This window comes from Macrobrachium nipponense, chromosome 2 (assembly GCF_015104395.2).
Source record: "Macrobrachium nipponense isolate FS-2020 chromosome 2, ASM1510439v2, whole genome shotgun sequence".
Lineage (NCBI taxonomy): Eukaryota > Metazoa > Arthropoda > Malacostraca > Decapoda > Palaemonidae > Macrobrachium > Macrobrachium nipponense.
This window is the reverse complement of record NC_087201.1, coordinates 127,799,146-127,814,148: the sequence shown is the minus strand read 5'-3', so window position 1 is coordinate 127,814,148 and position 15,003 is coordinate 127,799,146. Positions and strand designations below refer to the sequence as shown.

General features: G+C 34.5%; 1 protein-coding gene across 9 annotated transcripts in view; it reads right to left on the bottom strand.

Moving 5' to 3' along the window:
* LOC135220978 (RNA-binding protein Raly-like) overlaps nt 1-15,003 on the bottom strand; it is a 703,239-nt gene that overhangs the window by 16,950 nt on the left and 671,286 nt on the right. For 8 of the 9 annotated variants that reach the window (XM_064258665.1, XM_064258664.1, XM_064258669.1 and 5 more), the window contains 3 exons: nt 5,300-5,451; nt 3,450-3,581; nt 2,293-2,516 (listed from right to left, as the gene is read on the bottom strand). In XM_064258665.1, coding sequence (XP_064114735.1) covers nt 2,293-2,516; nt 3,450-3,581; nt 5,300-5,451 — 508 coding nt within the window. The remainder of the gene's footprint in view (nt 1-2,292; nt 2,517-3,449; nt 3,582-5,299; nt 5,452-15,003) is intronic. The other variant, XM_064258667.1, reaches the window with a different exon arrangement.

Genomic DNA, 15,003 nt, shown 5'->3' with positions numbered 1-15,003 from the left:
CACGCGCGAGGATGGGGAGTAATAGTACTCTGCCTAACTTGAAGCTAATTAATTTCTTGCTCATACCGAATATAAATGGCGCACACATTTCCAAGATTGCGTAACTGATCTACGTAGTAGCAATTGTGATATATAAAGCTCAATCATTTAAAAAACTGAGAACTGTAATCAATGTGTGTGTGTTACTATTATCAGCAGAAGTCACATGAAAAACTTGAAAGAAAACGACTGAGTGGCAAGTACCTTCCTTCGGGGCACATGATATACCCCGAAGATGCGTTAATTACACGAAAGTACTTGGCACTCTGCCGTTTCTTTTCAGGCCTTTTCTGAGGCTTCAGCTTATAATATATCTATATATACACACATATTATTATTATTATTATTATTATTATTATTATTATTATTACCACAGGTGAAAAGAAATGAAACTGTGGTTAGGTCCTGACCGATTTCAGCTTTGTTTCGTCAATGGTTTGGAATAAAGCTGAAACCGGTCAGACCTACATTTAGTCTCTTATTTTTTCACTTGTGGTAATGTGATTACAATAACACACACAGATACAATGGGAATAGTGCTCAAAAAGTTTTTTTTTTTTTTCAGATCTCAGCAAGTGCTTTGGGATGAGGTTGCTAGCTCCACACTTATCTACGGGGCTTATATGCCATGACATTTTGCATTTACTGGTGGCCACCAATCGTGGTACTGACCAAACTCAAAAGTATCTTTTTGAGTATCAGAGAATGGGATAACCCACCACGCCTATCAAAATTGCTCTACACCTTGAAGTAAACTATCCTAACATCTTTCTTCATATCTCAAAATTTTTACTTGCTCCATCATGAACGCTTGGGATATAGAGACTAAATATTATGTACACAAAACATATTGTAAGATATTAGTGCTTAACCGAGAAAAGGTAAAAAAAAAAAAGTTTATAAATGAAATATACGTCTTGCAACAATTATTTTTTCCTCAGGGTTTTTTTTTTTTTTGAAGCCCAATGCAAAATTGATATGACGATTTTGTTCTATAATAGACATTGAAAATGGGACATAACCTATTTCTACCTGATTGATTCACATCAAATAACTATATGACTACTATTATTTACTTTTAATCACACGAAAAGATACATACCTCCTCTACATATTGTTACGAAACTTTCATATATAGAAATAATAGCACAAAAATACAAGAATACACCAATTCCGAAAAATAATTCCAATAAACTCTTACTTTGTATTCTGAATTTTATCGCTCATACGATGAATGGAACAATGAAAGAAAAAAAAATCAATAAAGAAATCGGCAAGAACATAAACAGTCACTGATGGGTTCATTTTTCATCATGCCTATGGAGAGCATGCTTTAATTTTTTGCGCCATCGCATGTAATGAACAGAGAGTAATGTAAGATAATCATATTAGTGCAAAATATCAATATCATATACATTACGCTAATGCAAATCTCTAGTCTTTTTCGCTTTACTCATTATGGAAATTAACAGCTATGAATTAAAGATCGATCTCAAACAGTGGAAAGACCACTTAATTGAGAATGAGTAAACACAACAACACCAAAGGATAAAAAAAAAGAAAAAAAGAAAGCGAGCTAAATGTTCTGCCATTTCTGTTTATAATTTGGTCAATATACTCGTGAAACTGCGCACCTTAAATCAAATTATTTTTGTCCTATAATGCTTTTACCAGTTAACCTTTTCATCATCACCAAACGTGTCGCTCGCTTTGAAAATTAGGCCTAAAATGCTTTTAGCTAATCAAAAATGATTGAGATCATTTTGGGATGATTAAGAACTTTGAGACGGATTTCTCCCATGAAACGCCAATCAACAGCTGGGAACAAAAAACTGAAGTTTAATAAAGATCTGTAGATACGCTTTTGTTTGGAAAATTGTAATTAAAGATTCGTGAGTCAGCATGAGATTATTGATTCTATATAAGATTTCAAGTACAATGAGAAAAGAATCCAGAAAATAATAGCAAAAACCTATTGTGGTAAACATCGAGAAGGGGAAGGGAATCAATAAGGAAAGTACAGGAATTAAATATGAACGCTTTACAAAGTGGAACATAAAATTCAAATAATTTTATACTATGTAATAGATTCCTATTAATTATTACTGTAATGGATCTCTCTCTCTCTCTCTCTCTCTCTCTCTCTCTCTCTCTCTCTCTCTCTCTCTCTCTCTCTCTCTCTCTCTCTCTGGCTTACAAATATATCACTAGCAAAATCACATAAATCAAATCGAGCTAAGTGTAGCCGCTCACCTTGTCTGTATCTTTGGAGGCTAACTGGTAGATGTTGACCATGTGGGCTGCCTGGGCGTGCACCATCAGGTCCCAAGCTGAAGCAAAATTCTCCTTACACAGAGCACACATCAGCAAAGCGCTCTCTTCCATCCCTGGGGAATGAAAAGGCCTTATCGTCAATGGTCGTTGGTTTGGAAAGAGAGAACCACTACAACCATACGATGTTGATCGCGAACCATGAGCTGTAATAGTCAACGGAGCCATTTATTCCATTTATTCGCCTAAGGGATAAATGTGTACATTATGACTATACGTCTAACTTATAACCCCAACTTTGGGAAACCATTAATAATACAAATAACAATAATGATTATGTGCTTTTATCATCAGTTATAATCAATAATCACCATATTGAGATTACTTTTAGCAGAATATATTCTGTACATCAGACAGCAACTAATGACAAAAGTTATCCCATATCAATTTCATGGAGAAACCATCAAAGAGCGGGAACTTCAAAGGTATGTATTGCAAATACCAATATTTCAAACAGCAACTTTGAGACAAAAATTAAAAGCAATCTAAAGAAAAAGAAAAGAATCAATGTATCGAAAAACTCTGAGTAAAGACCGATATTTCAATAACTCATACAGAAGGGGAAGGGGTGATGGACGGGAGTATGGGAAGGGAAGTGGAGGGAGAGATGATGCTACATGAAAGGAGGGAGAATGTGCCTGCATGGTGAAAGGTATGTATATTAGAGACAAGAGCACTGGGAGGGAGCTAGCTATCCGGCCCCCTTCCCTCCAAGGAGGAAAGTGGGAGGCAGGTGCCGTCAGGTCCCTCTCCACTCCCTCGGATGACGGGGGGATGGGGCATGGATAGGGAGTAAGTGAGGGGCTGAGATGCGCTTCAAGAAGAATTAAACAAAAGTAAAAAGTCGGAGAAAAGAGGCGGCGTTATAATACCAGACATTGGAAAGGAAAAATAGCGTGCGAGACAGAGACAGAGAGAGAGAGAGAGGATTTGTTGAACAGTCGAACACAAGGAATGAATGTACCGCAGGCGTTGTGATGCAAGCAGGAGGAAGCATTGGCAGGGGGGTTTGTGTCTGTACTAGGGGGTAGCAGAGCCCGCTCTGTCTTTGCCGCAAAGCAATAAGCAAGGATACTCACGGGCAGTTCCATTGTGACTAGAGCATTTGCAGGTAAACCTGAGTTTACAGTAAGTCCGTCGATGGTCAATGAAATCGCTGAGGTTGGAGAATAGCTCCCGGCAGTTGCCGCAGATCAGCAGGTCGGGACTACCTGCAATATTGCCAGACAGAGGCCATTAGGCTATTGTGCCCAGACCGAAAAGGGGCTTAGAACCCCTGCTCGTACGCTCCTGAATGACAGCTGATGACCCACTATTGTATAGAGGCTGTTGCCTGCGTTTGATATGTTAGGATATTGTTCGGGATTTTGATGTCTTTTATTTCGTTTGATGTTGAACTGTGGAATGCGTTGCTTTGGGCCCCTTTATGGCAGGGACCTTTCCTGAACTTTGACGTGCCGGGAAAGGCAATGAATGCGTATTTCATCATTACAATTAGGTTTTACCGTTATGATCTCCATGTCTGGAAACTATGAAAATTTATTTTGTATAGTAGTAGATTCGTATACTGTATATACCTGGAAGAGTTTTGACGCTGAAAGATCTGTTAACTTTCAAGGATCTAGTAGACTGTCATTCAGATGCGTACCTTAATATAACTAAACATGATAAAACATATACCAGGCAGATAACTTACACTGTATAACAAAATCCGATTTCGAACACTGTGCCACAACAAGGAGTAACGCTTTGCGTTATAATAAAACACATATGGAAACAAAACGGGTAGTAAAATGCTGGTGAGGACGGAGAAAGCAAATATTAATAACGATTTACATCAACACAAGGACATTTTACTTATTTATCTTACTAGAGAAATTCTGTTATGTTTACTGGAACTGTATATATAAAATTACGGTGAATTTACACACACACACACAAAGACCGGATCAAGTTATTCAAGAAAGATTTACCTAAATCATAACAGTATTTCTTTCGCCGACAATTTTTTTTTTTCACGATTTCAACTAAATGATATTAGTTTTTAAAAAGACACTTCTATTTCCATTCATAGTAAAACAATTAGGAACAAAAGAGACTCATTATAAAAATTTAGGAAAAAATTTTGATGGAAAAAATGGTTCACAATGGAACAGCACTCGTCACTGATTTCGATGAAATTGGCACTAAATGGCCAACATAAAACTCTGCTTAACAATTCAGTGTTATTTACATCAATAACTCGAAAAGCTACAGCAATGCAATCCCACAAATCACGCAATAACATAAAAAACCGTTGGTTTTGCCTTCGGATAAATAAGAGCAATGGATTTCTGTTGACTTTAACATGCGAATGAACGTTCCCCTTTAAATGGAAACTTATTTCGCTTTATGGTAAAACAAACAACGGGCTTTCGCATCCGCTGAAATGTATTTGCTTATGGCAAAAGACTAATATAAAACTATTCGTTCGCGTGTACAAAGGGTATAGACACCTGAACTTCATGGGGGGAAAACAAAGGAAAAAAGATGCGAATCATGTCAAATTTCATTGAGTTTCAAGTTTAAAATCAATTCAATATTGGTAATAGAGTCAATAGACTCCCCTCTCTCTTGTATGAAATTTACGATTTGCATAATTTGACTCTAAAATTCGATACAATATTACACTTTTATCTATGAATAACTAAAGCCTGAAATCAATGCTTATAGCGATGTTTAACGCTCGACTCTTCAAATATACATTTGATTGTTTCGAGATAACACATCAAAACAATCGCTATCGCCACCTGAATTATGTCACATTCAAACACCCATTTTCATAAAATAGGAAACTGATTCATACATATGACAAAAAATCATTGGCAAATGAAGCCACGAATACAAAGGCATCTATCTCTCAATAACTAAAGCATTATTGCAGACTTACTGTATGTCTTGAGATCTTCGAGTCCAGGAGTGGTGACCACTTTTTTAGGCGACTGAGCTCTCGGCTGCTGACGAAGGCTTGGAACCACTAACCTCGGCCTCTTGAGAGGTGGTGTCAGCCTTGCCCCTTGCAGAGTCGCTCCCGCATTGTAACTGCAAAGAAAAGAGAAACGTTGTAAAACTCACAGTTCGTTTTCAAAACCACTTGGGTTTGGATAGACAACGGATGGCAAATCCTCAATTATTGTGAGAACCAACACATCTCTTAATTGAGGGAAGCAAGTTAGAGAGAGGGAAATTAAAGAAAATGAGTGAGAAGGATACTGTAACATTATCTGTATATAAGAGTTAAGAGAGAGAATAATTAACTACAGTCAGTGACAGAGAAAGATAAGTAAACATGAGAATAAATTTTATAATAAGCAATTGGCAAAGAAATTATAATTATGATAATTAAGCTCTTTTGATATATACAGATAACAAAACTGTATCAAACATCGGTTAAAAAAATGGTATGAGGCTTACAGCTACTGCAAGTATGTTGGTAACCTGTAGTATAAAATGTTACATGCATAAATGTGATAAAGTATTTCACCACGAGGAAACTGAAATAACGGATTGCGAGATCGTTCGCCTTTACTATAAGGCATTTGCAAGACACCGAGGTGGCAAGCCAAGACCTTATCGATCACGCCACTAAGCCGCTGTTAATACCTTGGTAAAATTTGTATGTGTATGTACACATACATACAAACACACACACATATATAATATCATATATATAACATATATATATATATATATTATATATATATTATATATATATAGATATATATATATATATAAACTATATATATATATATATATATATATATATGCATACATAATATTATGTGTATTTGTTTCCCACTTATTTAATATATGCTGGCAAAACTGCATCGTACCATCTTAATTCAATTGTACTCTGTACTCTGAACTTTCCTCTTTGATCTTTGTGTAACGTAGTAAACCAATGATGTAGCAATTTCACCAAAACACAAAAGTAGCCTTCACCAGTTTACAATATTACAACAGACATATAGAAAAATTCTATTATTTTCTTAATTTCTGTGACCTGGAGATTGTGTTTACCTGCTTTGATTTTAATATTTTCTTAGGACAAAGCGTTTAGTTGGTACATAACGAATGAGGTTCGGATAAATAGTAATCTCTTTCCCAAAATGTTGTAGATCATGTTTTCATATGGACGTCTTATACTGATATTCGGTCTCCTTTAGTAACTGCTTGTAATCAAAAACTTTTGATCATTCACTTTGGCCTAGCAATACTGCATCCCGATGTCTTCGGTGCCTTTGCCTTCTTTTGACTGATGTCATGGAAAGCATGACGTACTTATGATGGAGAGAAATACAATTCTCTCTTTTGGATACGAGAGATATTATCCTTAGCGTTTAGTTGTGGTATTCTCTAGTTTTCATTACGAAGAATATTGTCTCCGTAGGCTGATGAAAAAAAAATTACTGTCCAAATGATACATTAGTTCACTCCGCTGTTCCTTATGCCTCTTGTCTTATTTTCATCCTCGTGGTTCCAACTATGACAAAAGTTTTTGTTTTACTGGCTGCTTCATTCCCGTTGGGTAATCTTTAAATTACTTAATAATCTATTAATTTTAATTTTTCATTTCCTTCTAGGTATGTTTGTCATCGACAGCATTCTTTGTTACACTGACAAGCACTAAGTGAAGATTTCTCTGGAAAATGTAATGGTTAAGACGGTTGGCAAGGGCTACAACTGCACTCTTTCGGGAACTAAGTGCTGCACAAAAGAGAAAAGAAAAAAAATCGAGTTCAAGGATTTGCGTTTGCCCTTGTTTCTCAATGGATTTGCCAGGATGGGTATACATGCGAAAGGTTAATTATTAAATGAAAGTTGTAATGAAATGAAACAGAGCTTTAGAATTTTCCAAGAACTTCATATATAATACTGTATTCCAAAGTTATTGGAGCCACAAGTGTATTTTACTGATATGAAATGAGAGTAATGACTTCATGAAGCAAATATAACTGGAAGTTCAAAATTTCAAAGATGAAAAACACAATAATCAAGAGACCTCTCCACAGCAGCTCACCATACTTTGATATCAAGCAATTTCCCTTCCGATGAAATGATTGTAAAGAAAGGCATCAACTTCCCCGCATAAATGGATGAATTGGGTTAGTTCTATTTAAATAAGATGAATGAGTCCACTGAAAACTGGGTGAATAAATGAATGAAGACGAAGCTATGGGTGCATAGATAAAACAACAAATACTCAGCAATTCTAAACTTCCCAAAGTCCCCTTTTCTATTCAAATGAAGTCTGTGGCTGACCCTTGTCATCACCAAAATATCTCCAGGTACCTCATAAATATTCATGAGTACCAAACCTATTTTTGGAGACCGCGAATAAATAAATAAAAATACATTCTTATTGGTGATATCAGTTTTAGGATAACTGGCTCAAAATAGGAAAATCCGTTCTTTCAGAAATAATCGAGTGTTTCGGTCAAAGTGATCTTAAAATCATGTAATACATTAAAAATTTTCATTAAAAATGACTAATATTAATGATAATAAAATTCCCCTAAATAATGATAAGGATACTTTGTTGAAGCTGAATGGTTGACAAAATTGTTTATATAGATTGGTGATTTTGATGAACATAAAGTTCCCATGTGTTGTTGTGAAATAAATCTCTGTTTTTTTCTCATTTTGTTTCAGATACTAATTCCACCACTGCAGTAGCTTAAACCTGAGTATTAAGAATAATTATAGCAATTGATGTACGTTGCTAAGGTGGAATTTGAATAGAGGTGAATAAAAATGTACTTTTCAGTAATATGAAGAAAAATGGAGAGGTGAAAATTAATTTGTTCACTTCTTTAAAGAGTTTTCGCCATTGCCTTTGCCTATTTCTCATAACTACAATAACCCCCTAATTACGTTTGCCTATCGGATGGGAAGAAATAGTCCCAGGAATAATTCTATTCTAAATTTCCATCAGTTTTAGAAAAATGACTGAGATGAACGGAAATTATACTTATGCAAATGGAAATTTAAAAAATCAGGATTTTAAAAGAAGCCCTCTAAAACATGTCTCTGATGCAAATCACCCGATCCATCGAGATACTTAACAAATGTCAACCCATTCATGTGCCAAGTGGTCTTTTTCTATGGCTTAAAACGATCAGTCACGTATGTATAAAATTCTTCCTCTGTAATCACCCGGTCGTCCATGGAAACGTTTAAAGTTGTTGAAACACGGTTGTGGTGATGATGAATACTGTAAGTCAATGCTACTTCATCAATGAAGTTGTCTGTATTTTACCGGATGGTAACTTGTAATGCAAAATTTTACCTTATTGGTCATATAAAGTTATTTCTTTCATTTTTAACCAAATATGGAGAATATAGGAGTTACTTACTGAAATATGACATATACAGGCGTCCCTTCGAATCAGAAAAGAATTTCACAATGGGAGGCGAAAGGATAGACAGTGATGACCATAAGGGTACGTTCTAATAAAATAATGATGCATTTATAAAGATATAACTTGAGAATTGTGTGAATTTGATGTGTAATACACGTGTTTATTAAAAAAAACGGATATATGAATTATTTTTATATGAAATAATTTATTTCATTCATTCCAACACGATATCTCGAGATCTGACTTACTAAATAAGTTTTCACAATGACAACAACTTCAAAGGTCCCACACTTTCTTGAATTTAGACAAATTCAATTCCACTTATTTTATGGAAATCCGGATGACTATGATTTTTCCCACTGGAAGTGTGCTGATTTTGACCTAGGCGATGATACCGGCAAACATAAAACTGAATGAAAATCCTAAAGCATCGAATTCTTCAAAATAACTTAAGATGTGGAGATTCACTGAACGATAGGTTTCCTACAATCTGCTTTTAACTCTGACACCCTGAAGTTGACCGTAACCTAGAGATCTAAGGCTTAAAGCTGACTTTTTCCCTAACAGAGTTCTCCATCATAAACCACGTTGTACAACTTCATTCACTGGGGAAATTTGTATTTAACAGCTCTTTATTTTCTAACAAGACTTACAATTCGTAGAGGCAAAAGGATTTCCATTCGGGAGTTATACCATCACTTTCGACAATAAACGGATATCTATAAACTTTTTCCTTAAGCAAGAAAATTTGAGAACTAAAGAATCAAGAAGACTCATCACCCCCAAATATTGGAAAAATTGTAATCGACATACAATTACAAATCAATCACAGGAAAAAATATAGAATTTTCGAAAAAGTAGCAAATATGCTTTATCTTTAAATGTGCATTTTCGCAATGGTCAATCTGTTCGCTAATTACACCTGATTTTACAACGATGTTATCACGCTTGAAGGACAACCTACTCTAACCTGCACAAATAGCAGTTAACCTTTTATGTCACGCAGAGGTAATTAACTTAGAAAAATGACGAAGTATCAACATTAGAATAACTTGCATTTTGTTAGCTGATATAAAATAAAAGTATTGGGAATGAAGAAAGGTGGAACAATGCCGGAAATATGGTAAATATGACAGACACGAATTTCGGCTAAAACCATAAAAGAGAAAATTCGACATGGTATGAACTTCAAAACCTTTCTAAACAAGGGTAGAGAAGTTACATGAAAGTACAATAGCTCTTTAGATTGAACTTCTTATGATTCTTGAGGCAAATGTAAATTTTCTAAAAAGTTGTAATATTACCGTGTTCATTTTGTTACTAAATAGTCAGAAACAATTTGAAGACAATGAAAAGATTGCCTAACAGGGATTAATCATTCCCATTATTTATAAAAATGCCACGATAACCTAAATTTAATCTACAATTCCAAAAAACGCAAAATGAAGAAAAAGTTGGTGAATAATTTTTCTTAAAATACAAATTCATTCACTTGGTCAAACACTAACGAAAGAAAAGTTTGCAATAAAGTCTCGACATAATTTGTGCTGTATAAAATGTTTCCAGTTGCTTCGTCAGTCTAGTAAGTTAAACAATTTTGGGGCTTCAGCAGTTTTCAAAATAACCCGTTAAGAATTTTGCCTGCATAACGTTTCCACTTAGGAAACTTGTTAAGCAAGATTCAGAATTTCCATGGAAAGTACTTTGGCAAAACGGGAGACTTGACCATTATATATATATTATATATATATATATAATATATTAGATATTATAGATATAGATATATTAAAATAAATATTATATATTGATATTATTTATAATATATCTACATGTATCCCCTAGTAATATATGATATATATAGAGTATTATAATATATACACATGATTCGCATAGGAGATTAAAATAAAAAAAAAAAATTAAAAAATATAAATACAAAATCACATAGGAGTCAGGTAGAAAGAGTCTGAGTACATTATTATTATTATTATAGAAACAGGGAAAATAGTAAAAGGAAGAATGATAAAATATCGAAGTAAGATACAGTATACTAAAAAATATCAAGTCAGAGATATCGCATGAAACCAACCAGAGGTGGAAGATTTGGTTTCCCGGTAGCATTACTGGGGCTTCTCCTGAATAATTCTTTGGCCTAAGTGTGAATCTCAAGGATTCGCTTTATGCTAATGATAGTTATGGGTCTTCGCCGGTGAGGGGAACTTCGTTTGATAAAGGGGATTGAGGTGCAGGACTTCTTCGATCAATTAGATTTGGTTCTCGTAAAGTTCTTATGTTTTCCGTTAGGCTTCGTGGCCCATATTTGTATTTCTGCAACACTCGTTACAGTTTAAAACTACATACGGGTTTTCAGGATGCCAAAAATACGCGCATGTAGTGAATACACCGGTTTATACTTCTTCAATCTCAACCGAAAAAGCAAAAGTCTCTCAATTATTATTATATAATCGTAAGGCTGGGCCTTTGAGCTCTAGTAATATATATCTTAATTCGATGGAGAAATGTCGTATTATTATTTGCAATAAAATTCTATCTTTCCATGCATTTTTGAGGTAGAGAATTATATATATGTATGTATGTATGTGTATGTATATATATATATATATATATATATATATATATATATAAACACACACACACAAATATATATATATATATATATATATATATATATATATATATATATATATACACATATACATATTTGTATTTCTAATGTCATCCATGGGTTTAAATCGTAGTGTTAAGAAGAGCTTCCTCATTAATTTGCAGTTCGGGTTGAAGGTTTCCAGTTTTAAGCATTAAAATAAATATGAGGATATCTACAATTTCAGTCACTGTCGCCATTATTACATTTGTATCTGGTGAAAGTGACTATCATATGATACCCAAATGAATTTTCTCGATTGGTATTGACACAGGGAATAAAAAACAAATATGGAAACAGTCATCTCTGTGACCTGCAGTTTAGGCATAACCTTATTTGACTTAAATTCTTATCGTACTACTTGATTTCATCAAAGATAAATGGTGAGGAGGCAAGCTAATGCACCTTAAATTCACGGTAGAAAGGTAAGTGAAACAGGGACTTGGAACAAGTACTTTCGTAGTATATATATTCTACATTTTCAAGTTCACACTGAATATAAAAGAAGTTGAGAGGCCTTTATATACAAAAACAGAACGAGGGGCGGGATTACGACTTATTAATCTGGGCGGCGTGTTCTTTAAGCAAAAGAGATAAGAAAGAGAATCAAGGTATAATCTTGGGTGGAGATTTAAATGCCTTGTTGACGTTGGCTTCGATAAAGGAATTTAAATCTCCACCCAGGATTATACCTTGATCCTCTTTCCTTATCTCTTTTGCTTAAAGAACACGCCGCCCGGATTAATAAACTGTTTCTTTTTGTATATAAAGGCCTGTCAGCTTTCATATTCCGTGTGAATTTGAAAATGTAGAATATAGTACTACGAAAATACTTGATCCAAGTCCCTGTTTCACTTACCTTTCTACCGTGGATTTCAGGATATTCTCAAGTACGTGTTCCTTTGTGCTACATTGGATATATATGTACGTGTGTATATATATATGTATGTATATGTATATATATATAATATAATATATATATTAATTATATATATATATATATATATATGTGTGTGTGTGTGTGGTGTGTGTGTGTATATATAGCTCTCTCTCTCTCTCTCTCTCTCTCTCTCTCTCTAAGAAAGGGTGCGCAAGAAGGTATGGTTTACTTAGGTTGTCTCTTATTCACGTACTGACCACCATGCCAAACGTTGCTACACTTCGCATCTTCTACGCAAGATAACATCCATTAACAACTGAGCTATTCCAAAGGACATAACAGCTGGTAAACTATCTTTCATCGGGGGAGGTAAATGGTCACGTGTGTTAATTTGCTATTTACACTGGTCCTGCATACGGTTACTTACATCAGCTAAAAAAAATATATAAAAAAGGAAACATGCCTACCAGGCAACCTAGCAGAGAAAGTGTAAACAATCTGAATCATAATGCAAGCATTGTAATGTTATCTGATGTTTACCATAACGCAGAAGTGTCAACATTCATCAAGCTCCCCTTCTGTTCTTAATGATACGATGAAGGTTACTGTCTATAGAAAGAAAAAGAAACTGAAGGCGGAAAAAACGTCCCCCAAAGACGGCTTGAAAGAAAAGTAAAGAAAAAAAAATTTGTTTGCTGTAAGTCTTACAATCAATTCCAATATAGATCGTTTTATTAGGTAAATGTTACTTCATGGGCTTTATTCTCTGAACCAAACAGAGAGAGAGAGAGAGAGAGAGAGAGAGAGAGTGAGTCCTACTAAACAAGATGCGGTGTATATTTGTGGGTTCAAAAGATATATGCAGTGAGGGTCAAGAAGAGTTCACCAGGAAACCTAAATGGAAGCAAAAACTAGAGAATTTGTTTCGTGCATCATTTCAACATTAAATCAATATTTTCAATTTAAAAATACAAACCGGAAACCATAAAACTGGGCAAAACTAGCAAATTACAACAACACATAGTGGATATATGAATAATATAATCCATTTTTTCAATCGAATCACACTGCTTTAGTAACTAGATTGCTTCCTAAACAGGAAATAGCTTAAAATGACTCAAGTTGTACATCACCTTCAGTTCTCAGTGAAATGTTTTGACTGAAATGAACAGAAGGTATTTCCTTAAGGAGAAAAACAGTAGTTGTGACGCTTATCTTCAAGCAATGTGCCCGATGTGAGAATATACGTAAATTTATTGTTGACAGAATTCAGAAAATGTATGGATACATGCATGTATATATTGATCATAATATATGTCATGTTCCGAATATCTTGTTGATATAAGAACGTGTCTCAAAGTAAGTACATGGAATAACTTGGTTCTTTTGTAATATTGTATCGTTATTGTTTAATTTGTTACATTGGACAGAATATTTATACTCGTTGGATGATATATGTTGCTTTGTCATTTCACGTTTGGATGTCTTGTAATTTTTCATGTCTAAATATACTGTCACAATTTTTAATGTGCTTTTTCCATTTTGCATGAACAAATAAGAACTAGAGAAGAGAAGCTGTATATCGGATGGTACGACTTAAATGAAATCGTTGAAATATGTGTATGTATGCTAAACAATTACCACCGCATTGACGAAATTACACTAACCCAACTCATCAATTTCGTCGTTCAGTTCTGCCTCTTTCCTATCTTTGACATTCAAGAAATCCGTAAACTGTTCACTCTATCGAGACAATACCGCAATCAGAGGACCTGTTTTCCTTCGCATCTTCGATTCTGAGATCCCTTTCCTCATTAACCTTCCATTATCTATATTTCCTTTCCTGAAGAACAACTTCTAATTCTCCCTACAGTTCTTGTGTTTTTCTTGCCTAACACGAACCACAGTGTATTCATACACACACACATACCTATATATAAGAGCTGCAATCTTAATTTAACCAATATCCACCAAACCAAGGTAACAGTTACCAAATAACATCGCCAGGTGCAAAGTTGTATTACCAATTTTTCAAGTACAATACGAGTGCCACAAACTTTCCATGCTCAAATAACAAATTACTGAGCCAGGAAAGTTAATAAAACTATAGTCGGTTCACTTAGGTAGAGATTCTTGGGAGAGCTCTATGCCTATGAGACGTTTGTTTGGCGGCCTCCGATTGGCTGGTACTGGGTGCTCATTCTGCCTCATATTTTCGTCTGTAGCTTAGAAAACTAGCAATAAGTTCATATTTCTTCAATTATCTCACGCTTTGCACAAGATAGGAAAGTTGCGTTGGTCGTCTCAGCGTGACCTCTGAGTTGCCATTTAGCAATATAAGAAGGTTGCAGTTTCGACAATACATTTTCTGTAAATAAATACACGGAATTCCCATTATGACTTTCGAACATTTTCAGTCCAATATTATGTGAGTATATGTCTGGACATATCTGATAAAAAAAAAAAAAAAAAAAAAAAAAAAAAAACAGATGGATGGAAAGAAGTTGAACTCTATGGACAGACTTCGCACTCTTCAACTCAGCTCAAGCTTTAATCAGGTTGTTTCAGCATATTATATGAATATATTTTCAAACGAAAGAGATATCATAGACTTATTTGAGTGATATGAAACAATAATCACAGTGAAGTAATAAACAACAAAGAACTAAGTAAGATTGTTTCCCTTTCAA